General features: G+C 42.7%; 1 protein-coding gene across 8 annotated transcripts in view; it reads left to right on the top strand.

Moving 5' to 3' along the window:
• Positions 1 to 19,128, top strand: part of LOC142585148 (uncharacterized) — a 36,095-nt gene that overhangs the window by 12,175 nt on the left and 4,792 nt on the right. For 2 of the 8 annotated variants that reach the window (XM_075695676.1, XM_075695675.1), the window contains 2 exons: positions 12,321 to 12,511; positions 14,480 to 14,561. In XM_075695676.1, coding sequence (XP_075551791.1) covers positions 12,369 to 12,511; positions 14,480 to 14,561 — 225 coding nt within the window. In that variant the 5' untranslated portion in view covers positions 12,321 to 12,368. Of the gene's footprint in view, positions 1 to 139; positions 325 to 2,156; positions 4,000 to 12,320; positions 12,512 to 14,479; positions 14,562 to 16,073; positions 16,170 to 18,694; positions 18,799 to 19,128 lie in introns of those variants that run through there. The other 6 variants (XR_012829042.1, XM_075695677.1, XM_075695673.1 and 3 more) reach the window with 6 other exon arrangements.

Genomic DNA, 19,128 nt, shown 5'->3' with positions numbered 1-19,128 from the left:
TATTGTGGGAGTCGGAAACAAGTCATAGACGCCTTGTTTTCGACACCACTTGTACTTTCCGCTACATTGTGCCGACATCCAGATTTACCAACCGTAAGTTGTGATTCTGGTAAGACATTTTCTTTTTCTTGATGTGCAGGTGTCCGAAATTTCCAGCCAGGAAAATCTCACTGGATGGACGCTAGCCTGAGCGTGTCAGTTCGTTCACGGAGAGAAAGTGCGCGCAGCAAGAGTTGGACGACCTGCTACATCAAGAAGGTGGCCTTTTTAATACAGCTCAGTAATGAATTTGCGCTACTAGCCAAATTAAAACGTCTGTCCCAGGTAATTCAAACTCTTTTGCAACAGCAAGTAAACTGCTCAGAAGGTGTGAAAAGAAATCATGCACAAAAGCGAGTGTTAATCACCTTCCTAAGTTACAGATTCAGGCAAAACAGTGACATTGAGTGCATAAATGAAAAAGAAAAGATGTCTGCGGGTACGTAGACACTTCTCTAGCCGCCCCATTTTGCAGGCAACGAAGAAAATAGGGGGTAAAGATTGTAAGGCTAGCCAAGGTGATGACAAAGTACTGATGAACATTATGCAAATTCATGATAGATGAGAGTAGTCGAGGCAGCGAATTAGTATTTTAACGCGTGAAACCCGGAGGTATTGACAAATGGATTTATACCACTAAGAGAGATAAAAGTAACAACATGAGAAAAAATTTGAGCTTTCAAGCTGACTCGAGGAAGGCCGGCACACATGACGCTCGCTAGCGTTCTAACGATAACTTTGAGTGCGTTCTCTGATATGCCCGAGTGCGGAGAGGTAACAATTTACAGCAACGACAAACAATGCATGAGAGAGCCGTTTTATTGCTGTAGACAAACCATGTCCTATTTCAACAGTGTTGCCATTTCGTCAGATGCTGATGAGTGAAACAAAAGAGGCGTCTCGTACAAAGCGTATGTCTGGTGGCACAAACTTAAAAGAAAACACAACTATGGTGATGTCACAATTTCGACTGCGGCCATATATTGTTGCGCTTTGTGTAATAGCCGAGATATAGCACTTTAACAATTCAATACGCTTATTCAAATAATAATAATAATGAAGACTTTAGCGTAGTTGCATCACGCAGGGGCTTCGCTTAGTCGATCGCACTCGTATTCCGCTGGTGTGATTGGAGCCTGAACGCAGGCCAACGATGATGCTCTTTCTTGTTTCCGTCCGAATGTGTGACTGCGTGCTATCAAGGCATCGAAATTCCAATGGTTTCCGGGAACACCACCCGAATCATTAAATCTCTTGGGGCTAATTGTCATAATCACAAAACGAACGGATTCTAGATGTCAAGCTTTTAATTATGGGGCGCTGTATCACTAAAGCAACTGAAACATTTGCGATGCATTGCTTAATATTAGGTTTAAGGCTTAGCAGCACGCCACTTGAAGTAAATTGTTCCGCACTGCTCTCTGTAGTAAGCGATCATATTAAGCCAACAGCCAACGAAGCCTAGGAAAGCTTATGGGCAATCACCTGTAGTTGAAATTGAAATGGAGGACATTCTAAAGAAAAAGAGAAAGCGTACTAAAAATAATTTGTCGACAGGGCGCCGAACCTACAACCTATGCTTTACGCATGCGGTGTTCAACTATTTGTGGTATAGCAACGCTCATAACTCCATCCAGTAACTTGTCTAGCCCTGGGAGCGTCAGCCAGCGTCACTCAGAGCCATGGCGGGCGCATGTGGAACAGCCTTTCTATTCTCCAATGGCGTCCCGTAACGCGTAATGTGAACACTGCGTGCTCGAATCCAAACGGCGAGAAGTAATGTTTTCGTGCACCTTCATTTCTTTTTTTTTCGTTATTTTCTGCGTTTCCATTTCAACCGCAGCTGAAAATCCCTACGCTCTGTTTCCCTTCTCATTATCCGTGCTGAGGTGACTTATACGATTATTTTTTATTAGAAAATGTTTACACCTTTTTCTTCATGTCCCCATGACAAAGGACATGCAAGAACAAGCTGAATTTCTATACGTAGACACTGTGTGCAAAGGAAATAATATAACATTTGTGGAGATGGGATGTTACTAAAAAATAGCTTACGTGTTCACACGCCATGATTCCGGCCTATCTTTGGTTTCTCATAAGCGCGTTTTTGCCGCAAGGTTCCCAGCGCCCACATGTTTACCAGCACGCAAAGTGATAGCGTTTTCTGAGCTTCAAACAGCGCTGAAAGGTAAGTTATAGGGCAAGTTTGCTTCCATAACACAATGAAGCATCTCTCAACGACAGTCTGATGATGCTATGTGTGTCGCGACTAAAACTAGAAACAAAGTGTCCAATTTTGTGCAAAAGAGGACGTTTGGCAGCGTTTTTGTTCACGCCACATCGCGAGAGGCCGCTATCGCGGTAGCTGCGTCCAGCCAGGCGATATCACAGAAGCGTCAGCATACGCACGTGTATGTATGCTGTCGTATATTTTTAACGAGTTACCACGAAATGCTCGCACGGAAGGTTGATAGATGCAGAATCTGATATTATGACAGGTTGTGACGTCAAACAGCACTTGAGAAACTGCCATGGCCTCATAGATAAGTGTGTAAGCGAAGATATGGGCTATTGCTAGTGTCAAAGATACGTCGACGTGAACAAAGGAAGCGCTTGCTGAACGGCGCCGAAAGAAAGAAAGAAAGAAAGGAAGAAAGGAATTACAGAGTCTGACATCCGAGAGCACACATGAAAGGATAGTGTGCGCAAAGTGTTTAGAATGGTTTCACACCAGGCATGTTTCAAAAACTACCGCAAGGTAAGCCACTTATCTCCAAGCGTACAATCTGATTTAGCCACGACGGACACGACTCCGTAACGCCGCCTTCAAAGCTGTGGTGAATAACGCAGGAAAATTAAAAAAACGACGTGGAGAATATAATGTTCTTTAACTGAAATAGTAAAGCTATGTGTTAGAACTTCCAATTGCTAATCAAGACAACGAATAAAGGTGCCCTTTAATGTTGTAGAAGAGGTTACAAACGGTTTTCATATCATTTTACCTAATTTTAGTTTTGAAACAACACTAACGGCCACCTCCCCTTCGTGCGATATGAGCAGCGGAGTAGCAAAGCGTTCGCCTTCCGCAACAAATAAATATTGCTTCTTGCAAAAATCCAAGTGTGCATCGCTTTACGTTATCACTGAGCGTAAATGTCATTGTTGGCGGCCTTGATTTGAATGGATTTGCAAAATGAAAGAAATGTTCTAAACACCTACTTTTATTTTCATATGCATAACTCAAATATGTACTTACATATGGCAGAAATTTTTCAGCGCGTAAGGACCACGAAAGAGGAAGACATCATGAAAATACGCTTAGCGATAACTAAGGAAAAATTGGACTAGCATGTAAAGCGGACAATGTAATATTGCGGGCGAGCGCATAAGAAGGGAATACAACTAACATTAATTGATACACCAACAGCACAAGAAAATGCAATAAAACCTTGAAAAAGATAAAACTGCAGGTACATCTGATATTTCAACAGGAAAGCATTGCCGATGAGAAAACTGATAACTTGAACTCTTGATGTTTATTTCCTTACAACAGGCGCTGCAGAAAAATGTTTCCCTATTCGTACATATCCAAGAACTTATGTCTCTGTGTTCAATGTCACCTTGCGTATCTGCACTGGTTACGTTATTATACGCACCCATAACTCCATCAATATAATTGTACCATCGAAATTATTTCGAGAAAACCGGTCCTGTCTATATTCTCTCCATCGCAAAATGACAACAAGTATAAAGCCCTGTCCATCGCCCAGCATTTCTAGCAAGTCTGTTTTGAGCCACTGAAGGACCACAGGACTCCCCGATCAATAATTTGATACGTCGTCCGAATGGACCATACGTGCATTATAAACTCCAGGCTTCGATTATTCCTTCGCCAGTTTCTCCGAACGCCGCTGTGAAGAACCTTGGCCTTGGTATTAGGTCTGACGTTAATGTGGGCAGGTGAGTTTTACCTGAATTTCGGTTAGGGTGGTCTGCCACCGAAGCAAATAAAGAATAGAAACATTTTCTTTTTCTTGGTAATCAAAGAGATGCCTTTGTTGTTTAAAGAGAGCTAAATAGAACTACGCTGAAGAAAGGTTACATTTATCAGCATGTTACGAGTGACATTTTACTCTGTGGGAGTGCTGTTCAAGGAGCTCAGGAGTAGTTTTGGAAGATGTTGCACAGACGGCATTGTTTGAAGCGTGAAATATAATGACATATGTAATACAATATATATATATATATATATATATATATATATATATATGTGTGTGTGTGTGTGTGTGTGTAACGGAAATTGTCGTAAGGTGTAAGTTCACGTATTCTGTAATTTAGTAGTAATTTCCCTATATATATATATATATATATATATATATATATATATATATATATATATATATATATATATATATATATATATATATATATATATATATATATGTGTATATATATATATATATATGGAAATGACTACTGCACTACAGAATACTTGAACTTACACCTTACGACAATTTCCGTTACACACCTTTTAGTAGCAATTTTACGCCGCTCCGCTATAGAGAGGCGTTGCTAACACTAATAATTTGATAAGCTGTCATTTGGGCACTTGTAATGTTACGGTGAAATTTGGCAATACACTTTTGTGCAACATATAAGCGTTCTCTTGAAAGCGCAAGCTATTTCATGACTTCAGCCAGTATATGGATGGTCAGCATATCTAGTTTCTGACGGGTCTCTCGAAATTTCGAAAGGCTGCCATGGATCGATCATTTTTCTTCACACATAATGAGGGGGTTGGGGATAATAATTGAAAGACTCGTCTTGTCTCTCTGGGGCAGAACCTTCGCAGGTTACTTGTCTCACGTTCCTTATTCAGGAAGAAAGAAAACCGATTCTTCCTTTTTTGGTTTGTGACAAAAGCATTGCGACAAAAATATTTATTGTGAAGAATGGTAAAATTAACGCCTATAACCATGAATGCGCTGCATCCCGCAGGTAGCAAAGAGAACTGATTTTGAACAATATCGGTGCGAGCTGGTAGTAGTTCTAGGCGGTGTAAGAGTTATTTGGAAAGGTATTGCAAATATTCACAACTTGACTGGCTTGTATATTTGAAGCTTTTTACTTGGTTGTCATGCATACTTTTGTGTTCGTTTGATGGATTATCCTTAGGTGCCCAGTTTTGTTTTCAATGTAAAAGACGCTTTCGCACCATTCGGTAAACATCTTTTTCTGCATGTTCCAGCTTTAAATGCGATTTCAGTTATATGGATACTCAACGCACAATGCCGCCGTCGGCCTCGCCGTGATGTTCTCCATATTCTGTAGGTGCGAATGAACGCGCGTGAGGGTGAGCCGAGGATGGTGGCTTGATCTCTCGGGCGCACAAGGGAGGATGGCTGGGAAGAACGCTGATCAAACGCATTACAAACAAGCACACGGGCATGAAGGAGGACAGTGTCATGCGCCTCATACGCTCTTTCGCAATTAGTCACATCACTTATGTGGCTGCCTTCCACGACTGGAATGTCACCGAAAGGGAGAAAATCAACAGCCTTATACGGAAGACTTACAAGATCGCCCTTGGCCTACCGGAGTCCACAAGCACTGCTCGTCTGCTACAGCTGGGTGTATACAACGCGCTTGAGGAAATCGTGGATGCGCAAAGAACCTCTCAACTCGAACGCATGCCTCTGACAGCCACGAGCCGGTACATCCTGCAGAAACTCGGCTTCAACTACCACGTCAACACGGTCAGAAACAGGTCATTCCGCCCGACCTCAGCGACACGCTGATTGTCGACCCTATCCTTCGAAACATGCACCCCGAATTTAATCGGGGCCGACGCCAGGCCCGTGCCAAGGCACTGCTGCGATCCTTGGGTGGAAAAAGTACTACGCGCTTTGTAGACGCCGCAGAATACAGACGAGAACACCGGACACGGCGGTAGTCGTAGACGTTAGCTCCCGGCTTATGCACGCATGTAGTGTCGCAACGGAAGAGGTAGCGAAACAGCGGAAGAGGTAACGATTGCGCTTGCGCTTACCGACCCCCTCTGCGAGGTAGTGTTTAGCGACTCACAATCCGCAGTTCGCAACTACGCGCGGGGGCGCATTTCCTCTGAAGTACTCCAGATTCTAAGGAAAGCTGGTTGACAGCACTTCGATAACACATCGATCATGTGGTTTCCAGCGCACGTCGCCACCCCCACCGATGAGGGCCCCCCTTACTTGAACGAGGTAGCACACCACTCTGCGCGAGAACTGACCCGCCGCGCAGAATCGGAGACCGCCTCTTCGAGTTCGGAACTCCTGGCTCAAAACACGCGAGAACGCTTGGTCAGGTACAATGACATCACCAAGCACTACCAGCTAGGCAGGCGGTTGCTGCCCGCACCTCATCCCAAGTTGAAACGTCGCCAGGCAGTCGTCTGGCGACAATTGCAAATACAAACCTTCCACAGTCCGGTGCAATTGCAGCACATTTTCCCCGCGCAATACCCGACTGCTCTTTGCAAATTATGTCAGGAAAATAGAGCGACGCGGCCACACATGTTGTGGGAGTGTCGGGTTACATCAGCTACAATGGCAGTAGCTCCGGAGGCTCTTGCGTCGAAGTGGGCCGCCGCTCTGCGCAGCTCCAACCTCAAGACACAAGAGTGGGCTGTCCAGCAAGCCCGAGAGGCGGCGACGAGGCAAGGCCTCGAAGTCCCCTCATGGGAGACCTGAACCCGGGTGGTCAAATTTGGCGGATTCAAAATAAAGTTGTTGCCATACATCCATAGTTACATACTTATTCCTGGACATTGCCTGTTTAGTAAAGTGTAGTCTTCATATATTTAATTACTTCATATTATGTAAGTGACTTTTCCGGTTATGTGAATATTACAACTTTTTTCAATATTTTTTTTGCAACCTTGCACTGTGAATTCCTAGAACTAATCCTGTATTTTTACTCTTGCATTGTATTCTCGCCCCTTCGCTTTGCAATGCGTAGCTATGTACCTTGAAGGCCTCACAAATAAACATGGTGCCGATAACATAATTCTAGTCATTGACCTTGATTATTCGAAGAGGCGCACATCATTTGCTCGAGAAATTGAAACACGCATACGTCTAATTAGCAAAACTCCACTAATAATCTTTTAAATGAAATCACTTATAGCAGATACTGCAATTTGCGATTTGTAGCCGGTGAGTTTGTAAGGCGCATCCACTTGGAATTAATTTCCAGAATGCCACCAGTTTGGAGATATGCGCCATCAAACTTACCGCTAAAACGCACTGTTGTTCCACTTAATTTTTAACGTAACGCTCCGCTTTACATTGAAGCACAAAGTAACTGGGACGCCCGCGTATTTCGTTACTTTTGGGAATGATGTCGCGAAAGTCGTGTCATCCTGGAGATTCTTGTCAAGTGTTTGCGTCTTGCAAGCTCACAAGCTACAACTCTTAAATTGTAACATGTGCCATAAAGTAAACAATTAAGAAGTTGATGAGTGAATTTTCAGTAATTAGTTGAACATGTGTTTCGATTTCCCATGCTAGTAATGTCCAGCGCTTGGAATAATTCCGCTCAAGGACAAGAATTATGCTATTTGCCATGGGAGATTTTTGAAAATTCATAGAAATCAAAAATGATCACTTTGTATGTTTGCTTGGGTTGGCGTGACACCATGCTTGTTAATTTAGTCAGTAAGCAAATGTTTGTGCGTTTATACTGCAGATAAAACTACTGTTGTTATTTCGTATAACTGTCTACTACAATGTTATGGTAATCGATGCTTGGCCTTTCGGACGAAACTCACCTTTTTCTTCCATAAATTGTTACTTTTTATCTGTACACCCTTGTTTACGCTATCGCAAATGTACCAACGCTTTTACAACCATTGACTTCGATTGACGCGTATCCTGGCTTAAATTTTCTTAATTTCATTCGTTAGCATCGGGCACTGCACGAGTTCTTTATTATAAAATTTCTCCCTGTTCTCATATGTCCGTCAGGTAACTATAAATTCGGGCGACAAAAGAAAAAAAATGGGAATGCTTGCAGTATAATTAGGGAAGTTATATATTAAGCCTTCAGTTTATGAAAATCGACGCAGAGGCATTTCCGTATAGCATGGTTCATTATAATAGTTTTATGTCGGCAGAAAACACGATCCCACAACTGTGTTTGCAGTAAACTTGGAGCCTTTTTCTATACATGAGGTGTCGACAAAGATGGTTTAATTTCCAGCAAAGAAAAGCACAATGAATGAAAATCGTCCGGATCAAACTGCTGGTCCGCTCAATAAGCTTACTGGTGTCCACAAAGAATTTAATTCGGCCTGGGATTTTGTCTTTGAGAAAAGTTGCTCTTGCATTTGAGGTATTAACTGAATAAACTATACGGCCGGTCATTTCAAAATCGCTATTGGAAATTTATTCTTTAAAACAGAAAAAAAATTATGTAGAAAGCACGTAGGAATCAATATTTTTACGAAAACCTACTAGGGATGCCCGAACAGCAATTCTTGTGACCGAATTGAATAGGAATGATTTGTACAAGAAAAAAATTTAATCCTGTATCAAATTCTATCGAAATCGTTTTCGAATATGGAACAATCGTTTTCGGCAACATTAGTAAACCAGGTTCACATCCTGTTATATTTACCGTTAGCAAGCCTTTATGATTACGTGGGCACCGACAACCTAGCAGCAAACCTTCCTTGTTAGCAATGTTAAGTTCAGATCGAATCAAATTACACGAATGTAAAAAATTCTTCCCTAGATTTGTAGCTTTAAGAAATGCCGCAGCAATCACGAACGAATGTAGGTTGGCTGATTATGATCATTTCTTAATATCCCAGCTGTGTTCTCAAGAGCCATTCGTCTGAGGGAAAGTTCGTTCCTGAAATATGAAACAACACTCTATATTTGATTGCTCCGAATACTAAGAATGTGGGAACACCAGGTACGAAATGATTTGTGTACCGTAATCATGGTTGAAGGAACAACCGCCTCAAATAAGTGTGTCGTTTTTGAGGCACTCATATACACAACGTTGTCTGCACACTTCAACGCAAATAAAATTAAAGCCCAATAAGATTGAAATAAATCTAACGCACTCAGTACGTTACAATTAGTTAATGTAGCTCGGCCACTCTCCCAGTCACATCAGGGGTGCCCCAATGTAGTGTCATGGGGCCTTTACTGTTTCTAATGTATATAAATGACATTGTTAAACCCATAACTCCTGGTGTGCAAATTAAACTGTTTGCAGATGACTGTATTTTGTGCAGTGGCATAACTTGTCGGAATGATCAGACTGTCCTTGAAAAGAATTTAAATACATATTGAAGTGGTGTAATGAATGGGGGTATGTTTATTAACGCTGATAAATCCGCATTTCTTCGTATTACTCGTAAAAAAAACCCTAACTCTTTCTTATACGCTAGGTTCTTCAGCTCTGCGTGAGACTAACAATTACAAATACTTAGGTGTTACTTTGACTTCCACATTGTTGTGGAACATGCACATTAATGATATTTGTTCCTCTGCTTTCCGCAAACTCTGTTTCCTAAGACACAAATTGAAAAATGGCCCTCCTAATGTTAAATTACTGTGCTATTTTACATTTATTAGACCAAAGTTAGAGTTTGCATGTATATCATGAGATCCTTACACTAAGTCAAATATCGCGCGTCTTGAAAAAATACAAAGAAAGGCAGTTAGGTTTGCATTTCATAAATTCACAAGATTGAACTTTCTCTCTAAAATTATGACAGAAGATTCCATACCCACTCTTGAATCACACCAAAAGCTGTTAACGCTCGAATTCCTTTCCCTTCTCAACAATAGACTTGAAATTAAACCATCCCCTTACATAACGCCTGCAATAACACGGCACACAAGACAGCATCATCCGGACTGGCTAGCGCCCTATTATGCTCGAATTGACGCGTTTAAATTTTTTTCCCAGAACAATATCAGACTAGAACGACAATTTACAGACACCGTGTGACTAAAAATTGTATAAATTTGTATTTGCTTGTTACTAATTTGCTCTCTTTTGTATGCATTCTATTTGCCATTTGCTTGGACCGAGAGGTCTGCAGTATGTACTAAATAATAAATAAATCTGATTCAAACATTATGCTGAATATTATTGCTTGCGTTCGTAACTAGTTGCCATTTGGACAGTTCCGATTTACTTGAGCTAGTATCATTTGACACCGGACCCAAAGAAACTGCTTCCGCAAATATGACCCGCAAAACTCCCTTTCTTCGCGCTATTAAATAAAGTTAACCTCTGGTATTGGCGGCTAATTATCAGCATCTTATTTATTCTAGTACGATGTCGAGCGCTCATAAATATTCTTACTGCAATGCCTGCAGCAGCTGAACGGTGTAACCTTCACGAGTTAAGGCGTTCTAATCCTACACCTTTTCACAATATGCAACGCTTCGAGAAGACTTTCCGGACTAGACTGCGCTGCATTTAAAGCGTTTTGAGAAGAGGACAACGCTTTCAAAAAATCTGTGGTCGCTGACTGTATCGGTCTCCCCCCCACCTCCCTGAGAGTTTAATGCAACATCACAGCTGAGCAATAGCGAGCTAGCAGGCTAATTAACATTTTTAAGCAATTGACAGCTAGGTGACTAATGAATAGAGCTTCACGTGTCCTTCAGTACGGGATCTGCGGGTCAGTACGTCCAACGACAGAAACAAGCACAAGGTTGTGGACGTTTCTCGGCGGCGCGTGCCACGCTAACGCTGGTCGAATCGCAAATGATCGGTTCAATGCCACACTGCGTGTGCGCGCACGCTTACTTCCTCCCTCCATGTGAAGCGCGTCTCAGAGGACAGCCACTTACATACCACTCCGCGCTCTTGCCTGCCTACTTACGCACAAGGCTGTAGGCGAGACGAGTTTTTCTAAAGATGCCGCTTAGCAGGTCGCCTGGAGCGGTGCGAGGATGCGATCGCGCGCTGCAAGCGTCCCTGTCTGAATTCCGGCAGCCTCAATAAAAGCGTCTCGGGGAGAACTGACCGCCGCACATTTGCCCTTGTTAGTCTTCGATCGCCACTCGCCTGCAGGCACGGAGAACGCAACTATGAAAAAAATTACCCTGACACTGGTCGTTGTGCTTTTCTCAGCAGGTACGTTACGCATCCCCTTGAACTGCGGCGCATTGCATGTTCCTCCTTCTCTGCCTTGCACTGCTTGTTTTGTGCGCGCTTTGCAAGTACGTCTTCGAATGCCGTACCAATAAGTACAATTCACCTTGTGTCCTGCAGCGCTGCAAAGGTTCACCGCCACCCTTTCGAGGCACACACAACATTGGTAGGACGCTGAGTCACCGCTTTCTATTCCCATTACCACTTCTAGGATGAAAATGCGCTGTAATTAGGCACATGGTTAAGCGAAAATTTCCTGTAACTATAGAGAAGAAAAATATAGCTAGCTGAAGTGGTGCAATTCTGCCAGGGTAAGGACGCCAATATGTGCAAGTCAACCATAACAATAAAACGGGTGTTGGAAAAATGCGCGCTAGACCGGGCGAGCCAGGTAAAAAAATTACATGGCACAGTCATCTTTTTTTTTTTGTGCCGATGGCTTTACACTGGCTGCTTCCGTGTGACAGGTGAAGATAGGACATCCGCCCCTTATATATATGAAAGTCTGTAGAAAAAGCAGAATGGCTTGGATCACAGCAAACATGATGTCTAAGAGCTTCACTAGTTGGTGCGATTCCAAATTGTGAAAAACACCGCAAACCTTTTTCTCGTCTTATAATTTTTCACCGCATTCTTCACGGTGTTTTCCACATTACGTAATAACGATGAAGAAGCCTATTGAAAGCTGAGAAAATGGAAACACTCGATAAGATTTAACTGCAACGAATATGAACGATGCGAAATCATTCAAATAGACTTATGGTCTAGTATCTATTGCACTACGTGACATCTACCACATGGGGAGGCTCCACTAAGGCGACGGAGCAGCCGGAAACGCTGCGCTTTCTTCCTCTTTGACTTTTCTGTTGTCTTGAGTGTCCCGTTTGCGTCACACATAACTGAGTAAGCTCTTTGCTATGAGAGGTCTGCACCTTAAGCCCACATGCACGTTCAGTATATAAAGAAAATAAAGCTCGGAGGTGCATCTTCCACTTACAGAACATTAAGTTAGATGCTGTGTGTCTTTCATAAGTGTTAGCCCACTTTGAAGGCTCTTCTGTTGAATCATTGTCCTCGTACCATAACGGGGGAATTGACAATAAAGTTCTCCTCAGTGCTGCTAACGGAAGCTCAGCGTCAGCCCGGGAGACCTCTTCCTCCAAATGTGGGCCGACCAGGCCTGCTTCCTGGAAGACCGGGCACATTTCCAAGTAGACCGGGGGGACAAGGATTCCCTGGCAGACCTGGGGTCCGACCCGGAGGAGGTGGTTCATTTCCACGTCCTGGTGGCGGCCAGAACTGTGGTGTAAGTGCACTCGTCTTGTAACTTAAAGAGAAACAGAGAGCATGTTAGGAAACTACCGCTATACTGTACAAAGGTGGTGCCTACACTAATAATGTAATTTTCGTAACGGCACACTTATGTTACGGTGGAAATTACCAATGCCATTTTGTGCTTTGTAAAGGGTTTGTTCTTGAAAATGCTAGTTACTTCCGGATGTTTCCGGCATGGATGGCTAGCAGATGGAACGAAGTGCTGACACATGTCCTGAGACCGTGAAAGGCAGCATAAGGGTAATTTCCTTTATGCATCACTGCGGGAAAGAAAAGACCGTCTGGTGCTTCAGTGCCCAATGTATGAGATGAAAAAATAAGCTCTTCCCTGTGCTTCCCAGCCGACATGCTGTTCTCTTTCTGGAGGAAGGGAATACATTTTTTTACAGCAGCCTTCCGGAAAGCAGTGTGTGAATAATGTTAAAGTGCATGCCCACAGGCAGTGAGACGAGCCCCTGATTACCAGTGTCATTGACAGCTTCTTTTTGGAACACCACCGCTTTGCGCTTTCCGCATACTGCATACTGCATGAGGCAGTATACAGCTGACAGTATGTTACCGCTACATACATTCCCATTTTAAAGCGTTAAATTGCGTATTTTTGGTAAGGGCACCAATATAAATGATCGAGAACTTCCGTCAGAGCTTTCTAAGGCATTAATCGATGTTTCGTTTCTCATTAGAATCACAATGTAAGACACACCAATGAATCACCGGGGATGCAAACACGCAGTATTCTCCATTTTACAGTTAACGGCTCTTAGCTCAGTAACCACATTTGCGTGTGAACCACAAAACGCACCTTCAATAGGCTTAGAAAGATTACTGGAATAAGTGCATTGTTTTCATAAATATTAGCTAGAATATGAATCTGAGAAGGACTGTGGCCAGATTCGGTTACCTCTGCCCCACTGTCTGGGAAAAGCAATCTAGAGGCAAGGAAAAAAAATGAGGCGAAGGAAGAACATCTCTAGAATCACACGCCCAATTTCACACATGTCTCGTCTATCAGAAGTGAACCACTAAACTTCGCTTGATGAGCGACGGCTGCGAGCTCAACTCAGTAAACACTTAAATGCTCTCGCATTCGTCTCTCGAATGCGCATTTCACTGGCGCCGCAACAAGTGAAATGACACGCCAAATGACCTTGAGAGCTAGATTTTGTATGATGATTCTAACATTGCCCTACTTTCGCCACAGATAGTCAAGCTGCAGGGGATAGCGTACCCCGGTGATTCAGCGTTACTGCAATGCATAATTTGCGATACCTCACTTCGTGTAGAGTCCGAATGACACCGTGGAGAAGATTAATACGAGTTTATAGTATGTTTGTCGTACCTCGTATTGGAGCTCTGCCGTTATGTCGCAGAATAAATCAAGACAAATAATATAACATCTTATTGTACCTATACTGCGCTGCTGCCAAATGTTTATAGGCTAAGTATACACGTTTCTTTTTCAAGGTAGCAAAAGATAGCTTTCACCGCCAACTCATCTGTCATCATGATGATATGCATATACTGAAATAAGTATTTTGATAACAGAACATAGAGTTTCACAATAAGGCTATAAGTATAACACGTATTATAATTTTAGCTTATTTGCTCTACATTGCGCATGAAATGGTGTCATCTGTGCTTCCATCCATTTCTCCACACACTCGACAAAGATCGACATTCCAAACAACAGGGACAATAAATACTCCAAATTCTTGTTTAACGCATCCATTGGGGCGATTAAAAGATAATATCCAACTCAATAAAGAGGTATCTAATGGGGACCAGCCTGGAGATTGCTATACTTAATTGGTGTTGCAGTTTTAGACTGTCAAAGATGGCGCATTTACGGGGAGCCACTTTCAAATTCAAAGAGAACAAATGTGGATTGCGATGCCTTATTCACGTTTATTCTAAGAGTTTATTTTTGTCTCACGTGCAGGGCCGTGTGTGTCGTCCTGGTCAGCGCTGCGTTCCTCAACAAGTACAGTGCATCAGAGCCCCTTGCCCACCCATCTATCGATGTGAGTATAACGCGAAGCCAAAATTTGTGCGTTTCGACTATGATAGTTCACTGGGTTTTTTTCATGTGTATTGTTGCATAAAGCCGCCGCTTCCAATGCATGACTAATAAAAGAGGACATGCGAGGGAAAGCACGATATTAAAACACCTGATATCAATGTCTGCTTTGATGCAAGAGCATCAAGTCATCCATTCAGAAAAAAAGCCAGTGTTTGTGGCAGCAAAACGTCACTTAAATTCCTGTTGGCTTCGATCCACGTTATGTGCGTGCCTCGATGGAGCATAGAGGGCGAAAGGGCACACCTGCTGACGTGCTGGTGCTCCAGGTGTTGTGTGAGGGAAGAGGGTATCGCCGCGACACTACGTTACCCTCTCTCTCGGAGTCCTTTGTTATCCACACGTTCCATGTCGGCGTAATCTCTCGCCTGTGTTCTAACTTCTCCTCGATAATAGGATAAAAATAAAATATATTCGAAAGGAAAAACGTAGGTGGTAGTGAGTTCTGAACCTCCGACCCCACGCTCAGAGGCCGAGTGTCTTACCCCTTGGGCTACAACAGCGCCTTCTAGATAGCAGGCCTGTGCGCTCTGCTTTATGGCATCATGCTACTTTGGCGAAAATTTCAATTGGTAAGCTCGGCGTGACCAACGCGATGATGTCCGAATCACTGCGACTTAATCGGGAACGTCCCCGTTGGAATGTGTGGCAATTGGGCAAGGTAGCATGACATCAGGGATCGAAGTGCACTGGCCTTATGCTCTCTAGGAGGCGTTGTCCATGCATCTACGCGCTCGCTTGCCCGCCAGGCATTTGTAACTCGAAGGACCGCTCGGCCGCGTTCCATTGGACAACAATGCTTTCAGATTCACAATTCTTAAGAAGTGCTTAGGTCTTTTAGGATTTATTTAGCCTATTTGTCCACATTGTACAATTTTCACATTTTCCTTGTATTTATGAATTGATGCCTGCCTTTACTGCATGATAACGTTATTGAGCTGCTCGTTATTCTTTATCTGCAGCTTTATGCAGAAATTGTGTGAAGTGTCACAACGCTTCCGCTACATTCTACTCAGACACAAGAACATTAGTATGTTCCTTATCATGTTCATGTGTTCCTTAAATTTACTAGTTCTTTGTCGTTCCAGCATAGTTAGACGACACTCAAACGTTGTAGAAAACTGGCAACAATATTTGCCTTCATTTGCAATATCACAATAAAAAAAGCCAAGCCTCTAAGTTTAGTGAAGCCGGCACTCCGTCATTTTTTCGTAGCATAATAGCTGGCGTGCGAATTCATGCCCCGGCGACTATTGTCTCAGAATAATAGAAATAAATGCCAAATGGAATGGTTTTGCTGGCTGGAACCACGGGAACCCATTCTGGGAGCCCAAAACGCGTCATAGATGTCATGTTATCGACACCACTTGTACGTTCCAATACATTACGTCGAAAGCAAGCATGACCAGCCGTAAGTTGTGTTTGTGGTAAAACATTTTTCTTTCTATATGCACAGGTATCTGAAGTAGTATCCCACGAGGTCAAGCAAGCTGGATGAGCGTCAGCTTGAGCAAGTTATTTTGTTCAATAAAAGCATATGCGCTCAGGAAGAGTTGAAAGACCATCTACATTGAAACAGTGCTGTCTCTTAATACAGGTGGATGATGAATTTTCACAATTTCCCAAATGTAACACCTGCCCCAGACAGCTAAAAATACTTGGGAAGGACTTGCAACTGCAAGTCACCCCCTCAGAAGGTGTGAAAAGGAAATCACGCACAAAATACAGTAGAAATCATTTTCGCAAATTACCCGTAGAGTCAGAAGAGTGACATAGCCTTCATAAATGAAAAATAGTTGAGCATGCGTACACACATAACAGCCGCCACATTCTGCGGAAAACAGCGTTAAAGAGCGTAAGACTGAAAAGTTATAACATAGTACAGAGGCACATTATGCAAATACATGACAGGTGGGCATAGTTAAGGCCACGAGTGAGAATCTAGAGGCACAATTCCCGGAGGAAATAACAAGTCATCACTAAAAGGGCTCAAAATGACAACCCGAAAAAATATCGTACTCTCAGGGTGACTCGAAGAAGCCAGCAACGCCTGGCACTCATGGCGTTGTAGCGATAACTCCAAATGCGTTGTCGAAGACGCTGGAGAGTGGACAGGTAACGCAATACATACAAGGACAAATCAAACATGAGAAAGTCGTGTTTTGTTGTAGAAAGACTGTCTTATTTCAACACTGTCGTCATTGTGCCAAATGTTAAGAAGGGAAATAAAAGATGAGCCTTTTAGGTGGCAAAGCAGATGAAAGTCGCACAAATTTGAATGAAAATGCAGCTGCGCTGATATCACAATTTAGCCACGCACCCCACGCTTGATTTCGTCGCAGTACCTGAGGGACAGCAGTTGGCCATTCGTGATCTTTATTGTGAAAAATTAGAACACACAGGTTGAACGTCATCTCCGAAAATATGTTTGTTTAATAAAACCACGCGCGCTCACAAAGAATCGCACAACCTGCTACCTCAACGTTCTCATCTATGGTACTGCTTGATGTTACTTTTTCGCTATTGGCCTAACGCAATATCTACTTAAATCACTTTAAAAGGCACTGTACCGCCAATTCAGCTCCTCGGAAACATGGGAAAAGAGGTCACGCAAGAATGCGTTTAGGAATCACTTTCTTTTAGGAATCACTTTCGTATTTACGTAGAATTTAATGCGAATTTATTTTTCCTAATGGGTGCCGTATTTCTTCACCTGACAGAACACCTCGTTATTTTGCGAGGGTGTTAATGTAGCAGAGGCTCTAGCTTATCCTCTGCGAAATTACGTGTTATGGAGGCTGTTTCGAGATATGCTCCATCAAACTCGCGCTAAGAATACAGTGTTGTTCCACTTATGTTTTTAATAAAACACTCCTTTGTGCACTTAAGCACGAAAATAACCAGAACGCCCATGTATTTCGTCACAACTGTGGGGATGGAGATGCCGAAGCTGGTGCCATCATCAAAATTGATCTGAAGTTTAATTTAATAGAGACGCCTTCTAACTCACTGACTACAATTAGTAAATTGTGACATGTGCGGGAAAGTAATCATTGAGATGGCAATTAGTGAATTATTATGAATTAGTTGAATTTGTGTTTCGGTTTATCGTGGAAGTAACGTCCAGCTGTTTCAATATTCCAGCTCAAGGCTGGAAATGATGCTATCTACCCACATAGATATTTAGAAATTCTGCAAAACATAAAAGTGATAATCCCATATGATATGATTTGTCTTAATGCTACGACATTAGTCTACAGGTACATGTTTATAAAATTAGTGCAGGCACGGTTTTATAACGTACTCTGCGTCCGCCTTCCGTAAGATGTGCGGGAAACGGTACTATAAGCTCCTGTTAATCTGCTTTGCAATTATTGCCACAGCCTATGTTTCAAAATTCTGTAAAACATAATATTCTGCACCTGGCATATTTTATTGTACCTACATTGCACTGCAAATATAGGTTTAGATGTTAATCATTAACAGCTTTTGCAAAGGTAGTGAAAGAAAGCTTTTACCACGATGCCATCTTTCATCAAGCTCATGTGTATGATGCTCAAATCAATATTTTTATTCCACTAGATGAACTTCTAATAAACTTACACTACATGGACTATACTCAATAAAGATATTTGTCATGCGATCTATTTTAATGGAAACATAAGTTTTAAAAATCGGATGTGACCGATACGGTAGTGTTTCCTTCTCTGTTCTTTCAGCAAGACGGACACTAGATGGTCAATCAGCCGCAGCAGACCATTTGATAATAAACTAAAATTTGTTGTTTATTTGGTTTTAACCCTATTGTCGCATGGGCGGTGTTAGAAGGGGATGTCGCACAAAGCAAGGAATTTACACGGTTTTAAAAGCGGCATCCGCTGAGACATTCTTCGGCAAAAGTTGCGTTTTGTTGCGCTGACACCGAAACCGGGCTCACGAAGAGCGCCCGAACTTACGTGACTGCTTACGTGAAGGTTCCCGACTTGTTTGCTTTATTTGGGTATATGGTTGACCGCCTGTGAGCTCCTCCTATTGTCTTACCCCGAGAAGGTGATGTCTACCTATTGGCGCTTGCAGATTGGACGACGGATTGGATGTCTCTGCAGGTGATCGCAGCAAGCTGCTCCACGTCATGACTAACGTGGGCGGTGGTTCCAGCACTGTGTGCCTGTCCAATTTCGGTATGAGCGCAACAAATAAAATGTTTTTTTAATGAATACAGCAACCGTAGAAAGTGCTTTTGAAACCTCGCGTATTGCTTTTGCTCATGCGTCCTTCTCCAACATTGTCACTGTAACATTGAACTTAGGACCAGCAATTAACGAGTTAGGTAACCAACCTTAGTTAATTAGCATGCGAACTGTGGCAGCTACTTGGGCATCTAGTGCCCAGCACGCTGATGGAAAGAATAGTAAAGAAAGCGTTGTCTCATCTTTTAAATCGGATTTTTTAGAAGTGTGTCTCCCTTAAGATGACTAATGCGGTATAAAACACATTGAAATGCAAGTTTA

The sequence above is a fragment of the Dermacentor variabilis genome, chromosome 6, assembly GCF_050947875.1.
Source record: "Dermacentor variabilis isolate Ectoservices chromosome 6, ASM5094787v1, whole genome shotgun sequence".
NCBI lineage: Eukaryota > Metazoa > Arthropoda > Arachnida > Ixodida > Ixodidae > Dermacentor > Dermacentor variabilis.
Note: the sequence above shows the minus strand (reverse complement) of the source record. Positions and strands in the feature narration are given on the sequence as shown.